Raw genomic sequence first — 26,906 nt, 5'->3', positions numbered from 1 at the left:
GTTACAGAGAATACACATGTAAGATTAGTACTGGGGTTTTAATCTCTTTTGATTATTACTGTATGTCCATTCCCTAGATTAGTGCCTGGTGTAGGGCTCAACAAACATTTGAAAATGAATAGCCTCCCTCCATCATCATCAGCAGCAACCACCACCACCACAACCACCACCACAACAACACGATACAAGAGGAAGAGAGTAGAAGCCGAGCTAGCTCCAGGGGATTACGATAAAAACTGGAGGGGCGCCTGTGGGGCTCAGGCCATGATCTCACGGTTCGTGGGTTCGAGCCCTGCACTGGGCTCTGTGCTGACAGCTCAGAGCCTGGAGCCCGCTTCACATTCTGTGTGTCCCTCTCTCTCTGCCCCTCCCCTGCTCATGCTTTGTCTCCGTCTTTCAAAAATAAATAAATGTTTAAAAATGATTTTTTAATTAAAAAGAAACTGAAGACATGGACTGCCGGGGGCTTGCGGACTCTGGGGGCCTGGTTCCTTTACTACCCCACACAAACTACCATAGGGAGAAGTTCGCAGAAGAAAAGCACTTAATGCCGGTGAGAGGACGCGGTGGAGCACTCACTTCAGGGAGGAGTCCCGGACACCGATTCTGAGTCATAATTCTGGGATTATGCTTCTCACTTTTTCTCACAGTAATCTGGTCTCACATATTAGAGATGTGTAAGATATTAACACAGACTTCTACTATAAAAATTATGGTAAATCAATACCATTCCCAGCCTTACAGAATAGTTTTGCTAGTATATATGGCTTTATTCCAACTGCCAAGGTAAGAATATATTTCTTTGATATTCCTTAGCTATAATCCACATCTTCACACTTATTTAATTTTTTAAATCTCTATTATAAATTAGCTTAGGACCTCTTTGGTACATTGAGGCTTCATATTAAAATAGAATTATTCTATTCCATCAGTTTGCCAGACTTTGGAAGTAGCAGAAAATTTGGTCTGATGATCTGAATTTCTTGATTAAAGAAAAACAAAACTTTGTTCCTTAACATTTAAAGAGAGTGTTATGTCCTTAAAATATAGAATGAATGGGGGCACCTGGGGGGCTCCGTGGGTTCGGCATCTGACTCTTGATTTGGGCTCAGGTATGACCTCACTGTTGGTGAGATCAAGCCCCAAGTCGAGCCCCGCTCTGACAGCGTAGAGACTGCTTGGGATTTGCTCTCTCCCTTTCTCTCTTCCCCTGCTCTTGCTGTCTCTCTCTCAGAATAAATACACAGACATTTAAAAATATGTTACGAATCTATTTTCTTAGCCATGGCGCAGCAGGAGTTCAACTACAAGTTATGCCGCCTGTAATGTTACTGCACATCCTTACTGGCACTTGGATGGATGCTGGTGACGCTTGGTCTACAGAGACAAAGTCTGTCCCACGGTGCTAGGGGGCAGTGCTCTTCTAATTTAGCCAACCTCAAACAGCAGTAGAGGCCTCAAGGATATGAACATAAAGGTTTTAATTATGTCTTGTCTCCAAAAAGCACGTGTTCTTAGCAGTGGACTGATAACATTTTCATGAATAACGGCTACCCAGTAAGAGGTGGGCGAGCGTTCATTTGGCGTTAGCTATAATAGAACGAGTGTGATCATCACATCCCTTTAGGACGCAAAAGTCCAGGTTACGCTCAGGAAGTTTCTGAAAGAATTATTTCGTCAAGTAACATCATATATAAAATGGTGGTCACTTTTTGAAGGTGAAGCTGGGAAGAAGGGAAGGTGAAGCAGGGGACAGAGAGGTGAACCATTATGTTCTTCTGCATCAGACACTTCATCTGTGCCGTGTCGTGGGATACGCGTAACATTCTCACGCCGGGGCCAGAGGCGCTGTCACTTTGCGGCCCGGAGAACGGACCCCGGCGAGGTGGGTGGTGCAGCCTCAGGGCACATCCCTGACCCTGACCTGCGGCCCGGGGGGTGGGGGGGGGCCTGCGGACTGCAGGGGCCTGCGGACTCGGGGGACCTGCGGACTGGGTGGGGGGGCTGCGGACTACGAGGGCCTGCGGACTGGGTGGGGGGGCTGCTGACTACGGGGGCCTGCGGCCCGGGGGGTGGGGGGGGGCCTGCGGACTGCAGGGGCCTGCGGACTGGGGGGGCCTGCGGACTGCGGGGGCCTGCGGACTCGGGGGACCTGCGGACTGGGTGGGGGGGCTGCGGACTACGGGGGCCTGCGGACTGGGTGGGGGGGCTGCGGACTACGGGGGCCTGCGGCCCGGGGGGTGGGGGGGGGCCTGCGGACTGCGGGGGCCTGTGGACTGCCGGGGGCTTGCGGACTCGGGGGGCCTGGTTCCTTTACTAACCTACACAAACTACCATAGGAAGAAGTTCGCAGAAGAAAAGCACTTAATGCCGGTGAGAGGACGCGGTGGAGCACTCACTTCAGGGAGGAGTCCCCGACGCCGATGCAGCCCCGCAGGCTGAGCTTCCGCAGGAACCCACCGCATCGCTTGGAGATGTTTTCCACCACTCGGCCCTGGAATCAAGGAAGTCGGGGAAATGCCTTAGTTTTCCCGCTGCTTGTCTAACGGCACAACAGCCTGAAATTCAGAAATTTAGAAACTGCAGAATTTCCCCAGGTGTACAAGAAGCTACTCTGGAACATTCTTCCAATACCCCCACCTACTTTCTAGTGGATAAAGGGGCTGCAAGCACTGAAAAATATTTTCAATTAAAGCATTAAGTGTTTAAAAAAACCACAACCACAGGGCACAATTTTTTGGAAGTTTTAGCCCTGGGGCTAGGCCTCCCCTCCCGAGGGCTCACAGCTGCTCCGCCAGTGACAAGGCTTTTGAAGTCAGCTATGGGAGCACTGGCTGCTGGGCAGAGACCTAAAACAATATTGCTTAAAAAAGAGAAATTTTATTTTAGCTAAACAGTACCACACAAGAAGTTCGAAAATGTATCGGAAAAGCTCCCCCTCATTCTTCTTGGAAATCCCTATTTCAACACATTTCCTTTGAAAAAGGAACTTGGGCTAGCCGATATATGAAAGGGGGGCAAATAAACATTGATTAAACACTTTCACATTTTCAGGTGTGCTTTTAACACCTTCTTGTCCTTATTATGACTCATCTAATATCCACCACTTCAGGGTCTACTACTACGACAGACTATGTCCCTTAGCATTACCACGCCCTGTGATTCAAGTCAATAGAAAACTACAGGTCAATCCAGGCAGAACGGCCAATGACACACACACTTCAGAAACAATGGTTTGGGTTATTCTCCCAGGTAACGAAGCACGACTAGATGGGGTGCTGGCCAGAGAGAAAGTGAGCATGGAATGGGCAGCAGAAGAAGGGAGCTATGAATCCCAACTACCACCATGCGACCAATTACAGAAATGAAAAGTGCAATTGTCATGAGTGCTTCTCCCTATTTTGTTATGAGTGTGTGTAAAGATAATACGTTTGTTTTTAAGAGAGAGTGTATGAGTGGGGGAGGGGCAGGTGAGGGAGTGAGAATCTTAAACAGGCTTCCTGCCCAGCACAGAGCCCGACGTGGGGCTCAATCTCACCACAGTGAGATCATGACCCGAGCTGAAATCAGGAGGAAGACACCTAACTGACTGAGACACCCAGGCGCCCCACGTTTGTTCTCTTTCCTCTCCTGTTCCCTTATGTAAAGGGAGATCACCACATCATGGTATTTAGTGTTGATTCTGTATCATAATATTTAAGATACAGGATATCAGGAAGAGTGAGCATCACTCAAGGACTTTATCTCTGCTTCTGAGGAAGGAGTTAGTGTGTTTTCACTTGTACACTGGATACTTGTATCGCATTACATGGAATTATGACCTTGTTCTTCTCTTTCTTTGGAGATTAAGTGCAGATTAAGGAGACGCATATGCATTAGTGAGTGGTAGTGTTAGGGTTCTAACAGGTTTATATGATTCTGAAGGCTGTGTACTCTGCATAACTACCACCTCTACAAGGTAGGAAATACTGAAAAAAAAGGCCACTTGGATTTAAAAAAAACTACTATTGTCCTCACTATATGAATAGCAATCTTAGCCCTGAAGTGTAAGCACGAACAATTCACTGGATCTCATCAAACCACAGGATCACGGGAGCAGGTGTACGTGTGTCGTTACCTGGCTAAGTGACGAACGGATGAAGAGGAGGTGGTATATGTATACAAAGGAATACTACTCGGTGAACAAAAAAGAACAAAATCTTGCCATTTGCAGCAATGCGGATGGAGCTAGAGTGTATTATGCTAAGGGAAATAAGTCAGGCAAAGAAAAATGAAATCATATGATTTTACTCACATATGGAATTTAAGAAACACAACAGATGAAATAGGGGAAAGGAAGGTGAAATAAGATAAAAACAGGGAGGGGGAGACTCCTAAATTCAGAGAACAAACTAAGGGTTGCTGGAGGGGAGGTAGGAAGTGGGGGAGGTGTTAAATGGGTGATGGGCATTGAGGAGGGCACTTGTTGGGACGAGCACTGGGTGGTGTATGTAAGTGGTGAATCACTAAATTCTACTCCTGAAACCAATATTGCACCGTATGTTAACTAACTTGAATTTAAACAATAAATTTTTTTTAAAAGATGAAAAATAAACTTTGATATTGCTAGCAGCTTTATTTATGCTTTCTTGAGTAATACCTACGTTAACAAATCTCTGTCATTAGAGGGAAGAAAAGATTATGACTTGGAAGTCCAAGATAAATAAATATTTAAGTACAGCATAAAACACCAAAAACCCCTCCATAGCAATGTCTACAAACGGAGCACACAACATATTTTGCTCCATTTCAAGTTAGTTACATTTATATAAGCTTTCTATTCTTCCTTTCTTTGGAGTAAAGGCTTTTGTACTGGAATAAAAAAAATTACATTCAGAATTTTCCACTCCTCTGTTTCCATGAGGGAAAAATAAAAAATGAGCACATCCTTTCTAAGTGCAAAATTCAATGGCTGTGTATTATCCATTTAGATAATATGTTGTAGGTGTGGGTTCTGGAATGAAGGGGTTTAGAGAAAAATAAAGCCTAAATGGAGGGCCTTTTGGAGTTCTAATTTTTATTTATTTATTTATTTAAATTTTTTTAATGTTTTTATTTATTTCTAGGAGAGAGAGAGAGAGAGACAGTGTGAGCAGGGGAGGGTCAGAGAGAGAGGGAGACACAGACTCTGAAACAGGCTCCAGGCTCTGAGCTAGCAGTCAGCACAGAGCCCGACACGGGGCTCGAACCCACAAACCGCGAGATCATGACCTAAGTGAAAGTCGGACGCTTAACCGACTAAGCCACCCAGGCGCCCCTGGAGTTCTAATTTTTAGACTAACATGCTACTTGGTTATTGCTCACTTTTGGCCTGGCTGGATCTTTAATAACCAAGAAGACAACGGCAAAAAAATATCCAACTTTAAAGGCACAGAAAATGCCTCGACATCTTATTCAGGAAAGGGTGATGCTCGAGGGAAGGCCCAAAGCACATGTGCCATCTGGACACTATTCTGCCTTTTCTCTGAGACATGACAGTCACGTGAGCCATTGTGTTCAAGGTACCTACTGCCTTGTCTTACTGGGTGAATGACCTTGGGTAAGTTACTCAAACCTTCTGAGCCTCAGTGTCTTCAATATGGTGTTTCTGAGAAGATTAAATGAATACATCTAAGTTGCACAAATAGTGCCAGGCATATAGTAAATACTATTAGCCTATTAATCCGGAAACTTGGTACCTTCCTGTCTCTCAACATATCCATAAGTCATCATTTTCATCCCACACGAATAGATTTGAGACGATTAGCTTATCCACGGAATGCTTCCCAGGGTGAGTATCCAATGGGCCTTACTTAGAGAATATAGGGGCCCCCACACTTGAATCCAAACTGGCTTCAAATTGCTAGCCCACAAGGGTGACTAAATCATTTTAGTCTAGACTGAAATCCTGCTACCAGCTATTTCAAGTCTTCACAAGCACTGCTTACATCACCGGTGAGCCATAAGCTAGTCTCTCTTTAGTGGAAGTACGTACTCTTACTTCTGCAATGTGTTTACAGAGCTGCAGTCAGCTGTCTGCTAAAATTCTAAAATCAAATAATGCATAAGGTAGTGCTATTTACTTCAAATAGTCTTTTTAAAAATCTGAACCTGAATGTTTTAAATGTGCTTTCAAAAAGTTGTATAGTTTGGAAAAACCATCAAAGAACACTGAGGCGACGATAAGGGGCACAGAATAAGAATGAGTCATTTGCAAATTTGTAAGAAAAACAATGACTCTCCTTTGGCCAGTATAAATGACTACACTTTTTGGAATCTGACGTGCTTCTCGACATCACTAAGTAAACATAATGAACACAGATCTAGAGATGATCGGTATGAAGGGGAATCACAAGTCAGCATGCTCAGGTGGGGCGCTGTTGCAGTCACTGCTGTTAAGTCTGGAAAGAGCATTAAAGAAGTCCTCACCCCCTAACCCGGGGACCATAGTCCAAGTCATCAAAGAGTTTATCTTCCCAGGCTGGGCGTGAAGCTCTGAGGTCTTCCAAGCTCAGACCACCACCGCCAGGGGGGAAACCCACAGCGGGAAACCCAGGCTCAGCACCCCTGCCGCGGACCTCTGCGCCACTGGTGTGAGATGGGACTGGAGACTCTCCCGCTGATCCCCTGGAAGAGGAGTTGAGGGAGCCCCACAACTGGCATTAGCTCTCCGAAGTAACACTGCGGGACCTAACTCCCGGGGGATTGTTCAGGCTCAACTCCCCGTCAAGCACGATTATTTCCTCATCCATTAAGAAAGACACAAAACGTACGCTTTGGCAAAAATGCTTGATGAAAATGCTATATGAGGAACCGAATCAGAATACAATTCCATGACTATAACTGAGTTGGCTAAACTAGAAATAAACAAGGTTTTCCTAACATGAGGTAGATGAACTTCAGAATCTGAACCCCCTAAAACAGTCCTCTAGACAATTACTATGTGCAATGCTACCTCTCTCTCTTTTTGGTTATAAATTGTTTTTCAACATTAAAGTTGCTTTAAAATAAACTTTTCTCATTAGCTCACGCTGATCACTCTTAAATGGAGATATTCACATATTTGTAGATAAAGACATCAGAATCCTAGAATTATAAAAGGCTTTAAGGATGATTTTGCTTCTTTGTTTTATAGATAATAGCACGGAAACATTGAGATAGTATATGACGTAAGTGGCTGAGCAGGAGAGATAGTTCAGGTCTCCAGCTTCACTCCGGGACCCAGGCTTCTGCTACTTCTCCATTCTCGCTGCTGAATTAGAACTCCCAGTGAATCTTTCAGATCAATAAATATTTGTCAAGGGTCTCCTAAGGTTAAAGCACTGAACCAGGTGTTAATGATGCAGGAATGGGGTTTTTAAAAGCTCAGTAATAATACTAAGGTTATAAACATGACCAAGGAAGAAAAGTAGTCTGATACAGAACCCAAAGCAAAATACAAGCAGAATTTTGGCCCTGATGTATGCAGATGCCTTCTAGGTCTTAACATTAAGTCTAAACGCAGCAAAATAAGAAGGCAGGAAAGAGTGACCAGTTTACTCATCTTTTTAAAAAGTTTTTTGTCTAAAATCAAGCTAACTTACCTCTACATCTGTTTGAAAGTTAAAAAGGTCTATTCTTTGCCAGTTGCTTCCATCCAAGGCTAAAACGTTCCAGGCCTGGGAGGTGGGAGGTAGAGAGGTAGAGAGGGAGAGACAGGGGTGAAAGAGACTGTTAAAGGAAGCCTTGATTCAATCTCTGTATTTTCTAACTTTTATTTATTTATTTATTTATTTTGGAAAGATTTTATTTTTAAGTCATCTCTACACCCAATGTGGCACTCGAACTGACAACACTAAGATCAAGTGTCCCATTATCTACCTACCCAGCCAGCCAGGTGCCCCTAAACTTTTATTCTTGATATACATTAAGCTGACAATCAAATACGGAATTACAGTAACACTGTATTACATTAAATATAAAAAATGATATTAAAATTAACTGCATGCTTGAACTAAAACTCATTCTCATTCTAATACAACTTGATATTTATTGATTGATAAAAATCTGGTTAATACTCTACCTTGGAAATCTGTGCACATCGGCACAAAGTTACTATATCCAAGAAGGAAAATATTCTAGGAAGAAAGGGGAAAAACAAAAAACAATGAGATAGTATGAACAGTCTAGGATATTACAACTTTAAAGATAAAATCTAATGTGCCATCTGGATATATCATAAGTTTTTTCAAGACACCTCAATTTGCAATAGCCAAGCTCACTATAATTCTAACATCGCTACTGCGAGAAATTAAATGTCCACAGGTTCCAAAGCTGTTTTAAACGCGCTACAAAATCCCCTTAAAACAGAACCAATTAAGCTTTTATGTCCCTTGTTCTAAGACATGGACACGGGACACTAGATCATAACTTGTTCTGTTAGAAAGCCCCCAGACACTAAGCCAAGGGAGAGTTAAACCCTTCTAATTCTCAGGTCCCTAACACATGTCTCATGGCCCAAACCCCTCCTTTGGTAGATGTGCCAAACAGGCTCAGATGCCTGAGCCTCAGATACCATGGTCAAGCAAAACTCAATGCTAAAACCCATTTGGCTTTGACGTGTTTGATCATAAGGCAGAAAGATGGAGCCCATCCACTGGGAAGTTCTGTAAGTGACCAGTTTGTCCTGGGCAAAAGCCAAGAAGCACAGAAGATGAGAAAGATGGGGAAAAAGAAAAGCAGAGAAGTGAACAGAAGCGGCAGCTGTCAGCAGGGCGGGGGCCTGGCGAGGGCCTGGAGGAGGCCCGCTGACTGCACATGGCAAAGAGCTGCGTGTGTCTCTGTGCTGTGCGGTGACAGCTGAAAACAAAGGGCGGCTCTTCTGCGAGAAGAAAGGTGACGGAGGACGAGGTCAGGGACAATCCGGGGATCTCAGTGCTCACAGTTCTGGAAGGTAAATGCGAAAGTCTGCATCTGTGTGCGGAAAGGGGAGGAAGGTAGGATGGCAAGCAGCCGCCTGTGAGGTTCTTCAAAGGTAGCAGTCGGTGCAGAGGGGCGGTCCCTGCACTCAGGACAGCCTCGCAGGCCGCACCGCTGGTGTGCAGACACGCGGGGGAGTGGGGGGGCTCACTCACGGTCCAGCGGGAAGCCAAGGACAGAGGCCTGCGGCTGCCCCAGCCGGAAAGGACTCGGCACAACTTTGTATATAGGAAAATGGTGGTGGCTGAAAATGCGTGCATACACACCTGCCGACCACATTTCCGTGTGTCTGCAAACACCTTCCTTCCTCTAGGGAAATACATCTTCTCCCCCGCCCCCCCTACAAAAGGCCCTTCTGCCTCAAACGTCCATGCTCTGTGCCGGGTGACCACTCCACAATGAGCCACGACTGATGCAGGACCAGATGCAGGACCAGACGGAGAAAGGGGTGCGGTAGAGCAGAGTGTTTCCTGCTGGGGCTGAGCTCTGAAGTAGAAGCCTAGCGGGGAAAAGGGGTTCGCTCAATTTCCCTTGAAAATCCCTTAAAACTGTACAACTCTGGAGACCACTTTCTATCACGTCTTAGGAAGAACAATTGTATTGATATTAATAAAAACAGGCAACTCTGAGTCTGCGCTTGCCATGTGCTAGCCACAGTTTGTGTTAGCCACTTCACTGTCACAGTGCTGTTATGAGACGTTATCTCTGTTTTTTTCAGACTATGACGCAGAGTCCAGAGAGGTAAGAGCAGAGCTAGGATTTAAACCCAGGTAGTCTGGCTTCAGAGCCTAAGCCTCTGACCAGCATACACACAGCCTTAGAAACATGGCTGTTTTTCCTTCAGGATTGGACCAGATGCTATTTCTTCATCTAAAGAGCAACTGAAGTCATTGTGTTTCCACAGAAAAATACGCATGGAAAACACGTATCTTTGAATGCTACAATCACACTAACGGAAGCAAAATGCTCCCATACCCAGACACACACGAGAACCAATGGCTGGAACACAAATTTACATTTCTCATCTCATGCCTACTGCCAGATTTTACGGTTGCTGAATGAAAAAGTAGATTGTCTGTAGTATTTATGTTATTTTCCCTTTCCTCATTGCCCCATGAAAACATGTAGTTGAATTTGCACAAGTTAAATAGGCATGAGAGGACTCCAAACTGCCAAAGTGCAGCCTAAGCCAAATTCCTGAATGTTTCAGTGAATAAAATAAATGCCCTGAATGGTAGAGCCTGGAACACTGGCAATAGAAACAGAGCTAGCTAGAGGAGTCAGAGCCATGGGAAGTTGAGTTCTGGCCTTTCCAAAGCATTTTTTTTTTTTTCCTGGAAATTGCTTCCTACCTCAAATGTGATTTCACCCTTCATTAGAAAAGTATTGCAATGGCAACTTGGTTATAAGCAAATATATATGGGGGATACAGGGGTGAACATGCTTCTGGACTTTGTAAGACTCTGTTCAATTATGAACCTTTCTAAGTCTTGATGTCTGTTAATGTAAGGCCTTCAATTTTGTTCTTCATCAAGATTACCTTGGCTATTCTTGGTTCTTAGAATTTCCACTTACATTTCAGAATCAGCACGTCAATTTTCATAAGAAAACTTTATGTAATATTTATTGGGATTACATTGCATTTATAGAAACTTTGGGGAGAATGAAATCTTCACAATATTAAGTCTTCCAATCAAGAAACATGATATATTCCATTATTTATTTAGGACATCTTTAATTTCTCACAGTAATTTTTGCAGTTTTCCACATAGCTTTTCTGTTCATCTTTAGATTCCTCCCCCTCTCCCCCAGTTATTTGACATGTTACTATTAAAATGGGATGTTTTAGGGGCGCCTGGGTTGTTCAGTCAGTTGAGCATCTGACTTCAGCTCAGGTCATGATCTTGCAGTCCATGGGTTCGAGCCCCGCACCTGTGCTGACAGCTTAGAGCCTGGAGCCTGCTTCGGAATCTGCATCTCCTTCTCTCTCTGCCCCTCCCCCCCCAAAGTAAATAAACATTAACAAAAAATAAATAAAATGGAATTTTTTAATGTCTTTTTTTTTTTTTTAAGTAGGCTTCATGCCCAGCATGGAGCCCAATGTGGAGCTTAAACCTAAGACCCTGAGATCAAGTCCTAAGCTGAGACCAAGAGTCCAATGCTTAACTGATTGAGACACCCACACACCCCTCTCTTTTTTTTTAAGCTTTATGTCCAACATGGGGTTTGAACTCATGACCTTGAAGTTCAAGAGTCACATGCTCTACAGACCGACTGAGCCAACCAAACGCCCCTTCAATGTCATTTTCTAATTGATGCTAGCGTACATAATCTCTACATATTTACCTTGTATCCACCAACACTTCCAAACTCATTAATATATGAGCTTTTCTAGGGTCAATAATGGTAATGAAAGACATATTTTTCTCATTGCCATTTCAGAGAAAAAGCTGTCACTTTTTAATTATTAAGACATTTACTATAGGGTTCCCTCCCTTTCTTTTCAACTTTGAAAAGTTAGTTTGTTATACTTTGTAAAAGGTTTCAGTTTTGTCCACGAATGGTTTAAACATCTCTAACATTCACTTATCTCCCCTTTGAAAAATTAAAAGATAGTACACAGAGTTCCCATAAAATACCCTCCATCCTGAAACATTATTTCCCCCTATTATGAACATTTTGCATTAGTGTGGCACATTTGTTACAACTAATAAATACTGGTAATTATTAACTAAAGTCCACAGTTTAGGTTAAGGTTTGCTCTCTGGGCTGTACAATGCGTTTTATGGGTTCTGACAAATGGATGATGACATATATCCGCTGTTACAATATTATATAGAAGAGTTCACCCGCCTAAACATCACCTGATTCACCTGTTCATCCTTTCCCTCCTTCTCATGAAGACCTGTTAACCACTGATCTTTTATTTTTTTAATGTTATTTATTTTCGAGGGAGAGAGACGGAACACAAGTAGGGGAAGCAGGCTCCAGGATCTGAGCTGTCGGCACAGCTGAACCCATGAACTGGACTCGAACCCATGAACTGTGAAGTCATGACCTGAACCGAAGTCGGATGGTTACCAACAGAGCCACCCAGGCACCCCACCACTGATCTTTTTAATGTCTCCACAGTTTTGCCTTGTCTACAATGTCATACTTGGAATGATACAGTATGTGTCTGTTGAGATTCATGTCCTTCACTTAGCAATATTCATTTAAGGTTCTTCTCTTTTAGTGGCAAGTTTTCTCACTATGTTCTATTGCTCTATAATATTCAACTGATGTATCAGTTTATCCATTCATCTATTTAAAGCCATCTTACATGCTTTCAGCTTTGGGTAATTATTAATAACTCTGCTATAAACATTTGTCTGCAGGTTTTTGTGTGATTATGTTTCCTCCTCAGTTGGATAAATGCCTAGGAGGGGAATTGCTAGATTATGTAACTTTATGTTTAGCACTGTAAAAAAAACAAAAAACAAAAAACAAAACCCACTAAACTGCCTTCCAAAGTGCCTGCACCACTTTGAATCTCTACCAGTAAAAAATGAGAGTTTGTTGTCCTGAATCTTGTCAACATTTGGCATTGTTAGATGTTAAATTTTAGCCATTTAAATAGGTGTACAGGGATATCTCATTGTTTAATTTTCAATTCCTTAAAGACATATGATACTAAGCATCCTCTTTGTGAGATATCTGTCTAAATATCTGACCATTTTTAAATTGGTTTTCTTGCTGGGTTTTACAAATTCTTTGTGGGTTTTTTGTTTTTTGTTTTTTGTTTTGGATATCAGCCCTTTATTGCATATGACTTTGGCAAATGTTTTCTCCCAATCCATGGTTTGTCTTTTCATTTTCTTAATATTGTCCTTCTCAGAGAAGAAAGTTTTAACAAAATCCAACTTGTCCATTTTCTCTTTCATGGATCATGCTTTTGGTATTGTATCTGAAAACTCATCATCAAACCCAAGGTACCTACATTTTCTCCAATGCTTCTTCTAGAAGTTTCAAAGTTTCACAGTCTTGTATTTTCCATACAGGTCTGTGAGCCATTTGGAGTTGACTTTTGTGAAAGGGGAAAGGTCTGTGTCTACATTCTGCCTTTGCATACAGATGTCCAATTGTCCCAATACCATTTGTTGAAAAAGATATTCTCTCCATTAATATGGAGTTTTGCTCCTTTGTCAAAGATCAGTTGGCTCTGTGTGGCTCTATTTCTAGGTTTTTTATTGTATTCCACTGATCTATTTATCTGTTCTTTCACCAATAACACACTGTCTTGATTACTGTAGTTTTGTGGTAAGTCTTTAAGTCAAGTAGTGTCAGTTGGCCAATTTTGAGTCTTCTGACTTTCCACATAAACTTTAGAATGAGATTGTCGATATCCACAAAATAACTTGGTGGTATTTTGATTGGGATTATGCTGATTCTACAAATTAATTTGGGAAGAATGGACATTTTAACAACATTGGGTCTTCCTATTCAGGAATGTGTAACATCTCTCCATTTATTTAGATTTCTTTGATTTTTTTTCATTGGGATTTTGAGTTTTCATCATATAGATCCTGCACAAATTATGACAGATTTATACTAAGTATTTCATGTTTTATGCAAATATAAATGGTATTGCTTTTCACTTCAATTTTTAGATGTTCACTGATGGTATATAGGAAAGCAATCAACACGTACAGATTAACATCGTATCCTACGAGCTTGCTATAATTGCTTACTAGTTATAGAAATATTTTGTCACTTCTTTGGGATTTTCTCCATACACAATCATTTCATACACAAACAAGACCAGTTTTACTTCTTCCCTTCCCATGTATCCTTTTCTTTCCTCTCTCTACCCAGCTGCATTAGCTGGGACTTCCTGTACTGGGGGGCAGGAGGGGTAAGAGTGCTCATCCGTTTCTTACCCCTGATCTCAGGAAAAAAGCATGGAGTCTCTCACCATTAACTGTTAGCTGTAGGTTATTCAGAGCTATTATTTTGTTTTAATGTTTGTTTATTTTTGAGAAAGACGGAGAGAGCTCAAGTGGAGGAAGGGCAGAGAGAGGGGACAGAAGAGCCAAAGCCAACTCTGTCATGACCCCAAGATCAAGAGTCACATGCTCTACTGACTGAGCCAGTCAGGCAGCCCGGGTTTTTTTGGTAGTATTCTTGATCAAGTTGAGGAAGTTCCCTCTATTCTTGGTTTGATGAGACTCTTTGTCATAATAGACATTAGAATTTATCAAATGCTTTTTCTGCATTTACTGATGACCTTATATTTTTTTCTTCTTTAGACAAATAATGTGATGGATTACCTTAATGCTGGGATGAAGCACCCTTGAAGTAAGTTCCACTTGATTGTGGTAAATAATTCTTTTTCTGCATTATTCAATTTGGTTTGCTATTTATTTTGTTGAACTTTGCATCTATGTTCACAAGATATATTGTTCTGCAGTTTTTCTGTTCTATAATGTATTCATCTGGTTTTAGTATTACAGTAATGCTATCTTCACAGAATGAGTTAAGAAGTCTTCTTCTATTTTCTGGATGATATGGAGAATGGGTATCATTTCTTTCTTAATTGTAGAATTCACCAACGTAACCATCTGGGTCTGGTGCTTTCTGTTTTGGAAGATTATTAATAATTGATTCAGTATATTTAATAGATATATGTCCATTTAGTTTATCTATTTCCTTGTGTGATAGTTTTTGTCTTTCAAAAAATTGGTCCATTTCATCTAAAGTGATCAAGTTTGTGGACATAGAAAAGTTCATAATACTCCTTGATTATTCCTTTAATACTCATAAGATCAATAGGCATGATCCCTCTTCCATTTCTGGTATTAGTAATTTGTGTCTTCTTTCATTCTTGGTTAAACTGACCAGAGGTTTATCAATTTTATTGACCTTTTCAAAGAACCAATTTTAGTTTTGTTGATTTCCTCTCTTGTTTTCAAGTTCATTGATTTCTGCTCACCTTTTTAATGGGTCTTTTCTTTTGCTTGCTTTGGACTTCCATTGATCCTCTCTCTATAGTTTCCAAAAATGGAACCTCAAATTATTGTGCTTAATTACGACTGATTTTCAAATACACAAACAAATCCTGTATTCTTAAAATAAATCCATTGGTTATAATGATTAGGCTTCTTATATATATTGCTGAACTTGACTTGCTAGTTTTGTTTAGGATTTTTCCATCTATGCTCATGACAAATATTGGTGTATAATTTTCCTTTCTTATAACATCCTCATTCAATATGGTATTAGGGTTAGGTTGACCTCATTAAAGTGCCTCTATACTTTGAAAGAGTCTAAGATTGGTATAATTTCTTCCTTAAAATTTGGATCTTTTCCAAAGGAATTGGAACAGGAGTGGTAAGGAAAGTGTTCTGAGTTTGTTCTCTTCAGGAATATTTTATTCATAAATTCTATTTAACAGATAACTCCACTGCTTTATGGCCTTTTGGCTAAGATCAAGTATAGTAAAATAACTTCAGGTTTTTAATTTCTTCTGTTGGTTTTTAAAAGTTGTGTTTTTCAAGAAATTTTCTCATTTAATCCAGTTTCATATAGCTATCAAATGTATTCCATCATTATGTTCATGTTACTTTTTAAAAACATTTATTTATTTTTGAAAGAGAGAGAGAGAATGAACACGCAAGCGGGGAAGGAGCAGAGAAAGTCTAACGCTTAACCAACTGAGACACCCAGGCACCCCTAAAGAATTCTTAAAATCAGAGCAAAGGAACGAAGAACAGTTGTGGAAAATGGAAAACAAATAGCAAGATGGTAGATTTAAACCATATCCATGATTGTATTCAGTGTAACTGAACTTAACACACTCCTATTAAAAGACAACTATGTTAAACTGGAGTTTTGAAAATGACAAGAGATGCAGTTTGACAGAAAGTAAAAGATGGAAACATTAAGGGCTATTGGGGCTATGTTAACACTGACAAAGCAGGCTTTAAGTCAAGATGTATTTGGACACAAAGAGACAAGATGTTTTCTTGACAAGAAAACATCAGTTGGATAATAGATATCTTAAGTTTTCATGAACCTAATAAAATAGGTTGCAAATACATAAAACAAAACTAAAGGGAAAAATAGACAAATCCATAATCATATGTAGAGCTGTAACATACCCCTGATAGATTAATAGAAATGGATAGAATAATCAGACAAAAGAGGAGAATATAGGAGAGGTGAACCATACTTAACCAACTCGATCTCTACAGGACACTACGTCCAACCACTTTAGAGCACACATCCTTCTAAAATGCACGTGAAACACTGATCAAAATTGATTCTATGTTGAGCCATAATGAACCATCAACAAATGTCAAGGAATTGAAATTATCTAGAGTATGTTCTCTGACCACAGTGGAACTAAACTAGAAATCAATAAAACAAAATATAACAAGATATTAACCTATATATTTCTAAATCTGTGAACCAGAGAAGCCATCACAGTGGAAAATAGAAAGTATTTCAAACTAAGCAATAATGAAAGTATGGATATGGCATATCAAAATTTGTTGGATGGTTCTTAGTGATGCTTTAAGTGTGTGCATTAGAAAAGGAAGGAAGAAAGTCAGTAATCAAAAAAGGTTCCGTCTCAAATGACTGGAAAAACAGCAAACTCAAAGAAACTATAATGAAGGAATTAATGAAGATACGAGTATTGAGTAAGGAAATAGAGAAATCAACAAGGATAATTTTTATTACTAAAATTGATAACTATCTAGCTTAACTGATAAAGAAAAAACCAGAAAGAGAAATTATTCTAAAAATGGAGAGATAACCCATTTTAAAAAGTAGTATGGACAGGGGAACCTGGGTGTCTCAGTCGGTTAAGCGTCCAACTTCAGCTTAGCTCATGATCTCACAGTTCATGAGTTTGAGCCCCATGTTGGGCTCTGCACTGACAGCTCAGAGCCTGGAGCCTACTTCAGATTCTGTGTCCCCCTCTCACTCTGCCCCTCCCCCACTCGCTCTCTGTCTCTGTCTCTCAAAATAAAAAAAATAGAAGACATAAAAAAAAGAATTCTTTAAAATAACCAAATGATTGAATGACATCTATGTATTTTGGGTGGCTGCTCTGAATACTATACCTCCCCATTTCAATCAAGCTTGAAATAATATTACACCTCCGGAGCCACAATCACAGTACACTCTCATTTCATCTTTTCTTATTTTTTTGTGTTAATGTTGTCACATATTTTACTTGACATATATTATAAACCATACAGTGCTATGCTTTTTGCTTAAAACAATTATCTTTTAAACAATTTTTAAGAGGTAAAAGGTGTACTTTATCATTTATGGTGTGCTTTATCCTTCCCTGTACATGATTTTCAGTTCCCGTTAGCCTAAAGAATTTCCTTTAGTGGACTCCAGTGGCAAAGATGGTGGAGAAGTAGGGAGCTCTGTACATTTCACTCACCCACATCTCTCAAACAGAGAAGGACTGAAGCCATAGGAAACTGAATCGTAAGAGTCTGGGAGGAAAGGAGATGGAGTCCACTAAGAAGACAGCCTCATAGGGCTACCTCAAGAAGCAAGCCAAAGTACACACTGTGGAGAGTCCCAAATATCACTACAAGTAGGGAAATAAAATAACCAAAGTCACAACAAGAGAGACAAAGCAACACCATTAAGAGAACACTTTCTGAACAGAGAGGCCCTGGACAGGCAATGAGCCTCCGTTAATATAGGAATATGAACAGGTGCAGAACACATAACAAGCTTTTAAAACTGACAAGAGACAGAAAGCTAGCCAAAATGACTATACGGAAGAACTCTCCTCTGAAAAAATTCCAGGAAGAAGTGACAGCTAAAGAATTGCTCAAAACAGATATAAGCAATATAACTGAACAAGAATTTAGAACAATAGTCATGAAATTAGTTGCTGGGCTTGAAAGAGGCATGGAAGACATCAGAGAAGCTATTGCTACTGAGACTATGGACCTTAAAAATAGTTGTAATGAATTAAAAAACGCTATAAATGAGATGCATAATAAAATGGAGGCGGCCAATGCATGGATTGAAGAGGCAGAGAGGAGAATAGATGAATTAGAAGACACAATTATAGAAAAAGAGGAAGCTGAGAACAAGAGACATAAACTGATCCAGGATCATGAAAGGAGAATTCGAGAATGGAGTGATACAATCAAATGGAATTCTTCATTGGAATTCCAGAAGAGGAAGAGAGAGGGAAAGGAACTGAAGGGGCAATTGAACAAATTATAGCTGAGAACTTCCCCAATCTGGGGAAGGAAACAGACACTGAAATCCAAGAGGCACAGAGAGTTCCCCTCAGACATAACTTGAATCGATCTTCTGCATGACATATCATAGTAAAACTGGGAAAATACAAGGACAAAGAGAGAATTCTGAAAGCAGCTAGGGATAAATGGGCTCTAACATACATAGGGAGACCTATTAGAGTAGTTACAGACCTATCTACTGAAACTTGGCAGGCCAGAAAGGAATGGCAGGAAATCTTCAATGTGAGTAACAAAAAAAACCATGCAGGTCAAGAATCCTCTATCCAGCAAGCCTGTTATTCAGAATAGAAGGAGAGATAAAGGTCTTCCCAAATAAACAAAAATTGAAAGAATTCACCACCACTAAACCAGCCCTACAAGAAATCCTAACGGGGACTCTATCAGGAAAATGATGCAAGGAACACAAAGTACCAGACACACCACTACAAGCAGGAATCCTACAAAGAACACAATGACTCTAAACCCATATTTTTCAAAAATAACACTGAACATAAATGGACTAAATACGACAATCAAAAGACATAGGGTATCAGAATGGATTTAAAAAAAAAAAAAGATCTATCTATTTGCTGTCTACAAGAAACTCATTTTAGACCTGAGGACACCTTCAGATTGAAAGTGAGGGGATGGAAAACTATCTATCACGCTACTGGAAGTCAAAAGAAAGCTGGAGTAGCCATACTTATATCAGACAAACCAGACTTTAAAGTAAAGGCAGTAACAAGGGATGAAGAAAAGCATTATATAATAATTATAGGGTCTATCCATCAGAAAGAGCTAATAGTTACAAATGTCTATGCACCGAATTTGAGAGCACCCAAATACATAAAACAATCACAAACAGAAACAATCTTATGGATAAGAATGTGCAATAGCAGGGGACTTTAATAGTCCACTTACAGCAATGGATAGATCAACTAGACAGAAAATCACTAAAGAAACAATGGACTTGAACAACACATTCTACCAGATGGATGTGACAGATATATTTATAACTCTACATCCTGAGGCTATGGAATTCACTTTCTTCTCAAGTGTACATGGCACATTCTTCAAGACAGATCACCTACTGGGTCATAAAGCAGTCCTCAATAAATATAAAAGAATTGAGATCATACCATGCACACGTCCAGATCACAATGCTATGAAACTTGAAATCAACCACAGGAAGAAGTCTGGTAAACCTCCAAAAACACTGAGGTTAAAGAACACCCTATTAAAAAACGAATTGGCCAATCAGGCAATTAGAGAAGAAATTTAAAAATGTATGGAAACAAATGAAAATGAAAATACAACAATCCAAAGTCTTTGGGAGGCAGCAAAGGCAGTCCTAAGCGGAAAGTACATTGCACTCCAGGCCTATTTCAAGAAACTAGAAAAAGCACAAATACAAAATCTAACAGTGCACCTAAAGGAACTAGAAGCAGAGCAACAAGAGCACCCCAAACCCAGCAGAAGAAGAGAAATAATAAAAATCAGGGCAGAAATAAACAATATAGAATCCAAAAAAAACAAAAACAAAAAAAACAGTTGAACAGATCAATGACACCAAGAGTTGGTTTTTTGAAAAAATAAACAAAATTGATAAACCTTTAGCCAGGCTTCTTAAAAAGAAAAGAGAGAGCACCCAAATAGACAAAATCGTGAATGAAAATGGATTTATTACAACCAACCCCTCAGAAATACAAGCAATTATCAGGAAATACTATGAAAAATTATAAGCCAACAAACTGGACAACCTAGAAGAAATGGAAAAATTCCTAAACACACACACGTTACCATTCAAATGGGAAGAGAGAAAATCTGAACAGACCCATAACTAGTGAAGAAATGGAATCAGTTATCAAAAATCTCCCAACAAATAAGAGCTCTGGGCCAGATGGCTTCCCTGGGGAATTCTACCAGATATTTAAATCAGAATTAATACCCATTCTTCTCAAGCTATTCCAAAAAAATAGAAATGGAAGGAAAACTTCCAGACTCATTCTACGAAGCCACCATCACTTTGATTCCCAAACCGGACAGAGACCCAGCCAAAAAAGAGAACAATAGGCCAATATCCTTGATGAATACTGATGCAAAAATCCTCAACATGATACTTGAAAATCGAATTCAACAGCACATAAAAAGAATTATCCACCATGATCAAGTGGGATTCATTCCTGGGTTACAGGGCTGGTTCAATATTCACAAATCAATTCATGTGATACATCACATTAACAAAAGAAAAGATAACCATATGATCCTGTTGATAGATGTAGAAAAAGCATTTGACAAAATATAGCATCCTCTCTTAATAAAAACCCTTGAGAAAGTCGGGATAGAAGGAACATACTTAAACATCATAAAAGCCATCTATGAGAAGTCCACAGCTAATATTATCCTCAAAGGGGAAAAACTGAGAGCTTTCCCCATGAGATCAGGAACACGACAGGGATGTCCACTCTCACCACTGTTGTTTAACATAGTGCTGGAAGTCCTAGCATCAGCAGACAACAAAAGGAAATAAAAGGCATCAGAATTGGCAAAGAAGAAGTCAAACTTTCACTTTCCACAGACGACATCATACTCTACATGGAAAACCTGACAGACTCCACCAGAAGCCTATGAGAACTGATCCATGAATTCAGCAAAGTTGCAGGTTAAAAAATCAACGTACAGAAATCGGTTGCACTTTTATACACCAACAATGAAGCAACAGAAAGAGAAATCAAGAAACTGATCCCATTCACAATTGCACAAAAACCCATAAAATACCTCGGAATAAACCTAACCAAGGATACAAGAGATCTGTATGATGAAAACTATAGAAAAACTTATGAAGAAAATTGAAGAAGACACAAAGCAATGGAAAAACATTCCATGCTTTTGGATCAGAAGAATAAATATTAAACTATCCTAAAACTTATATAGAACCATAAAAGACCCTGAATAGCCAAAGTAATATTGAAGAAGAAAACCAAAATGGGAGGCATCACAATCCCAGACTTTAGCCTCTACTACAAAGCTGTAATCATCAAGACAGTCTGGTATTGGCACAAAAACAGACACATAGACCAATGGAATAGAGAAGTCAGAATTGGACCCACCATTGTACAGCCAACTAATCTTTGACAAAGCAGGAAAGAGTATCCAATGGAAAAAAGCCTCTTTAACAGATGGTGCTGGGAGAACTGGACAGCAACATGCAGAAGAATGAACCTGGACCACTTTCTCACACCATGCACAAAAATAAACTCAAAATGGATAAAGGACCTGAATGTGAGACAAGAAACCCTCAAAACCCTAGAGGAGAAAGCAGGAAGCAACCCCCTTGACTTCAACCACAGCAATTTCTGACTTGACACATCCCCAAAGGCAAGGGAATCAAGAGCAAAAATTAACTTGGGACCTCATCAAGATAAAACGCTTCTGCACAGCAAAGGAAACAATCAATAAAACTAATAGGCAACTGACAGAATGGGAAAAGATAGTTGCAAATGACATATCAGATAAAGGGCTAGTATCCAAAATCTATAAGGAACTCACCAAACTCCACACCCGATAAACAAATAATCCAGTGAAGAAAAGGGTAGAAGACATGAACAGATGCTTCTCCAAAGAGGACATCCAGATGGCCAACAGACACATGAAATGAAGCTCAGCATCCCTCCTCATCAGGGAAATACAAATCAAAACCACACTGAGATACCACCTCACACTGGTCAGAGTGGCTAAAATGAGCAAATGAGAGGACTCTAGATGCTGGTGAGGATGTGGAGAAACGGGACCCTCCTACACTGTTGGTGGGAATGTAAACTGGTGCAGCCCCTCTGGAAAACAGTATGGAGGTTCCTCAAAAAATTAACAATAGAACTCCCCTAGGAGCCAGCAATAGCACTGCTAAGAATTTACCCAAGGGATACAGGAGTGCTGATGCACAGGGGCACATGTACACCAATGTACATAGCAACACTTTCAACAATAGTCAAATCCTGTAAAGAGCTTAAATGTCCATCAACTGATGAATGGATCAAGAAGATGTGGTTTGTCTATACGATGGAATACTACATGGCAATGAGAAAGAATGAAATGGCCATGCGTAGCAACATGGATGGAACTCGAGGGTGTTAATGGTGAGTGAAATAAGTCAGGCAGAGAAAGACAGATACCATATGTTTTCACTTATAAGTGGATCAGGAGAAACTTAACAGAGGACCATGGGGGAGGAGAAGGGGAAAAAGTAGTTGGGGAGAGGGAGGGAGGCAAACCATGAGACACTCTTGAATACTGAGAACAAACTGAGAGCTGATGGGGGTGGGGGAGAGGAGACGGGAGGTGATGGGCCTGGAGGAGGGCACTTGTGGGGATGAGCACTGGGTGTTATATGGAAACCAACTTCACAATAAGCTATGATAGAAAAAAAATAAAAAAATAAAACAACCTGCAGAGCACCAAAAGAAAAAAGAAAAAAGAGTCAATGAAAATTTGTAGTATCATTCCTTATATATATCTTAAGATTTCTCTTTATCTTTGGTATTCAGTCATTTAACCATGGTGTACCTAGGTGCTATTGAGAAAGACAGAGTGAAGTGAGGGGAAGGTCAGAGAGAGAGGGAGACACAGAATCTGAAGCAGGCTCCAGGCTCTGAGCTGTCAGCACATAGCCCGTCCAGGGCTCGAACCTAGGAACCGTGAGATCATGACCTGACCCAAAGTTGAACGCTCAACCGGCTGAGCCACCCAGGCACCCTAGAATATTTGATTTTTCAAATATAAGTCACCTGAATGATGGAGAAGGTGAAATTTTCCAAGGTTAGAGCATTGAACCATGGAGCGAGAGAAGGAAGATTTTGCAAAGTCAACACTAGAAAGGAAACCCTGGTAGAACACATTATTAAGATTGAATCAAATTGCAACAAAGGATGATGAATGTAACTCTGATTTTTAATAAAAGTAATTTGAGAAATTAACAGTAAACTTAGTAAAGTGGTGATTCAAAACTTTGGAACACAAATTTGGTTCTGAATGAGAAGTTGGAAAAAAATACTGATGAAGAGGGGCGTCTGTGTGGCTCAGTTAGTTGAGCATCCGATCTCGGCTCAGGTCATGATCTCACGGTTAGTGGGTTCGAGCCCCGTGTCGGGCTATGTACCACGAATCTTATTAGGAATATTGTGATGCATACAAAACAACATACAGCCCTTTGTAGTCCCTAATAATAAAAGCGTAAAAACTAGAGCCTTACTAGTATCCTGGCATTTACTTTGGGTTCGTCCCTTATTTTCTTTCTCTACCTCTCAACTGAGAAGCATGTTTGTGATTTCCACATTTTGTTCCTTTAAGGGTTTTACTGCAATGTAAACATTTCTAAACAATATACCATGTAGATTTTCTTGATTTTTAAATCCTAAAAGAAATAGTACAGACTGCTTAGTTGTTTGAAACTAGCTTTTTTTCCCACTGAGCATTATAACTATCGGTGCCATTTTGTAAGACTGTAGTACATTTCACCATATGTTTATCCTCACATTATATATCACTTTATACTTATCATTCGCATTAATATTCCATATTCCCCTGAATATTTGCTTGTTTCCAGTAGTTTTGCTGTTATGAATAGTGCTGCTACGAACGTTTTCACACATGTCCACCTGGTTTACATGTGCAAGGGCTTTCCCAGGGTGTACCCAAAAGCAGCCATCCTGGGTCAATGCCAATGTTCACGCTGCCTCGCAGGTACACACCTATACTTCATTTCTCGGCTTCCTAGCTTCCCTGGCGGGGGCTAAGAGCTGACCATGGGAAGGGAGCTGGCCGGAAGGAAGCTGGGGCTGAGAGGAGTTGAGCCTCCTGCAAATGGAAAAGAGCAGCTATTCGGGGCGACGACTCCACACACCATTCACAATTTTATTTGTTGAACAGTAAGTAAACTTGTGTTTAAGACAGAGGGTTATTAAGTCATGTGCCACGCTGGCCCACTCTACCTATGCAAAGGAAGAAAGAGACATCTTGGCGTGGGCTACTTCCACAACAAAACCCTAACATAGGTGACATCTGCCTCAGGGCTGACAGCAGGAAGGAGAGGTCATAACCCATGGGACACTCCTGCCAGCGAGAATGCAGAGCACAGACACGGCACGTAGATCTAATCTAGAGAAGAGGTTAGGGACTTAGCGACTGCTGGCTTACCGCCACTGTACTTAGCAAGGCAGCAAGAAAGTAACTACTGGGCAAAAATTGGTTGGCTTCAGACCACAGAAACTGACAGCCTTAGACTGTTGAAAAGTCAAGTACTGTATGTCTAAATACTACTTTCCAAAACTTAAAAGTTACCTTGAGATTACTTGAAATTCTCTGATAAATAGATTAACTAAGCCCTGCAGCAAGGACTAAAGTCTCTCCCTTTCTTTCCAAGCCTATTATCATTTCAGTAGAGAGACACCGCTGAGAAAGAGAAGAAGTAGGGGCAAAGGAGTCCTGGGGCTGTGTCTCAGACTGGGGTGGCACCACAGGCACAGGGAGCTAACTAGCATCAAACAAATCAGAAGACTAGCAAATTCTTAAATTCTGTCAAAGGATCCAACCAAAATGTTGGGCTAAATGTTGGCAATCCTCAGGCCTCCGAAACTTCACAGGTAAGAAAGGACCAGAACTGGAACTGATGCCGAGACGGGAATATTCCCTAAGCACCACTTCAGGTACAGTTATGGAAGACAATGGGCAAGGAAGAACCTTCCAGAGGCTGGGGTTAAGGGCCACCAAAACCAGTGGTGAGAGAGTCCCTCACAGAAAACGGAGCAGGAACTTGCCCTCTGGCCGGGCCAACAGACACTTCCTGCCGCTGGCCTGGCACATTCCCATCGCAGGCTGCTCAGCAACAGTAACTACTGGGTGTCCCGCCCTCGCCCCCTTCCGAGATGTGACTGCCCCTGGCAGCTGTCCTGCGCCTGCTCCCGACTAGGGCGCCGGGTGGTAGCCGGGGGAGATCTGGTATCAGGGGACAGAGAGTGAGAGCCGGAAGCAGGGGATGGGTGCGTTCCGTGCGGAAACGAGGGTCATCAGCACGCTAATCCTGTTACCAGAAAGGCGGACCAGGGCACAAGTCCCCCCAAACGTCCCGTGTTCCCGCTTCCCGGGCATGCGTGCCTGACTGTGTGCCCAGGAAGAAGGCCATTCTGGAGGGCGGCTGCCTTCCTCTGTTCCTTTTGCCGTCAGGTGAGGCTGTGTGGCCGTATTCCTGGACGGTGACTGTGGGGACAGGGTGCGTGCCACTCCCAGGCCTCATCCGTAACAATTTCTCCGCAGGCTCCTCCATGCAATTATCTAAATTCCACTGCGGGTTACCATGCGCGGTTAATATTGGGGGGGCATCATGTACTTTCACTCTAAAGTGTAATATAAAGATGTTTCAAAAGGAATAAAAGGATTGAAAAATATACACTAGGGCAAATGCCAACCAAAATAAAGCTGGTGTCACGATATTATTATCAAACAAAACAGTGTCAAGATAAAAAATCATTAAATGTGGATAGAGATAATGGCTCTACAGTAATGAAACATTTACTTCATCATGAGAATACAACAATTTAAAACGCATCTCTGTATAATAGTACTCTCAAAACGTATAAAGCAAAAAACGGATAGAATTGCAAAGGCATTGGCTATGCACAGCCATAACGGCTATAAATTTTGACATACTTCTCTTTGTTATTGATAGGCCGAGGAGGCAAAAATCATCAGAGGTTAGACCACTTAAAAAATATTTTTTAAGTTTCTTTTTGAGAATGAGCAAGCGTAGGAAGGGCTAAGAGAGAGGGAAAGAGAGAATCCCAAGCAGGCTCCCTGCTGCCAGTGCAGAGCCCCATGTGGGGCTCAAACCCATGAACCGTGAGAACTGAGCCAAAATCAAGAGTCACCTGGTGCCCCTTGTAAAACAAATTTAATCAACATAAATGATATTATAACATCTGACAATGCACGTATTCTTCCAAAGCGCACACAAGTGTTGAAAAATCTCAAAGAAAAAATATACAGACCATTCTCTATCTGCTATGATATGGTGCAATCTGCTGTGATATTAATAAAAAACGTAAAATTAAAATGATCCTATATTTGGAAATTAAGAAACACTTCTAAATAACAGATGGGGGATTCCGGGAAGGTGCTAGTGGTAGGGACATAGTTTTTGAATTGTCAACAAATCCCCAAATAAAAACTGCAACTAAGGGCACCTGGTGGCTCACTCAGTTGGGTGTCCTGAGTCTTTATTTTGGTTCAGGTTGTGATCCCAGGGTCATGGGATCAAGCCCCATGTAATTAAGGCTCTGCACTGAGTAAGGAGCCTGTTTAAGATTCTCTCTCTCTTCCTCCCTCCCGCTCCTCCTCGGCCCTTCTCTTCCACTCTCATGCTCTTTCTTAAATAAATAAACAAAAAATAGCAACTACATAGCAATACAAAAAAAAAAGTACCATTTAAAACAAAACTAGGTAAGGGGCATCTGGGTGGCTCAGTTGGTCGGGTGTCCAACTTCAGCTCAGGTCATGATCTCATGGTTGGTGAGTTTGAGCCCCACGTCAGGCTCTGTGCTGACAGCTCAGAGCCTGGAGCCTGCTTCGGATTCTGGTCTCCCTCTCTCTCTGCCCCTCCCCAACTCATGCTGTCTC

The 26,906-nt window shown here is 41.0% G+C and overlaps 1 protein-coding gene across 4 annotated transcripts in view; it reads right to left on the bottom strand.

The window, feature by feature from the left end:
* Window positions 1–26,906, bottom strand: part of FBXL2 (F-box and leucine rich repeat protein 2) — a 118,509-nt gene that overhangs the window by 32,430 nt on the left and 59,173 nt on the right. For 2 of the 4 annotated variants that reach the window (XM_039253744.1, XM_039253745.1), the window contains exons 3-5: window positions 8,081–8,135; window positions 7,602–7,676; window positions 2,400–2,494 (exon numbers count right to left, since the gene is read on the bottom strand). In XM_039253744.1, the coding sequence (XP_039109675.1) occupies window positions 2,400–2,494; window positions 7,602–7,676; window positions 8,081–8,135 (225 nt within the window). Of the gene's footprint in view, window positions 1–2,399; window positions 2,495–7,601; window positions 7,677–8,080; window positions 8,136–26,906 lie in introns of those variants that run through there. The other 2 variants (XM_039253746.1, XM_039253747.1) reach the window with 1 other exon arrangement.

This window comes from Hyaena hyaena, unplaced genomic scaffold (genome assembly GCF_003009895.1).
Source record: "Hyaena hyaena isolate Hyena2069 unplaced genomic scaffold, ASM300989v1 scaffold_459, whole genome shotgun sequence".
In the NCBI taxonomy this organism is placed as follows: domain Eukaryota; kingdom Metazoa; phylum Chordata; class Mammalia; order Carnivora; family Hyaenidae; genus Hyaena; species Hyaena hyaena.
This window is presented reverse-complemented; position numbering and strand designations above follow the sequence as displayed.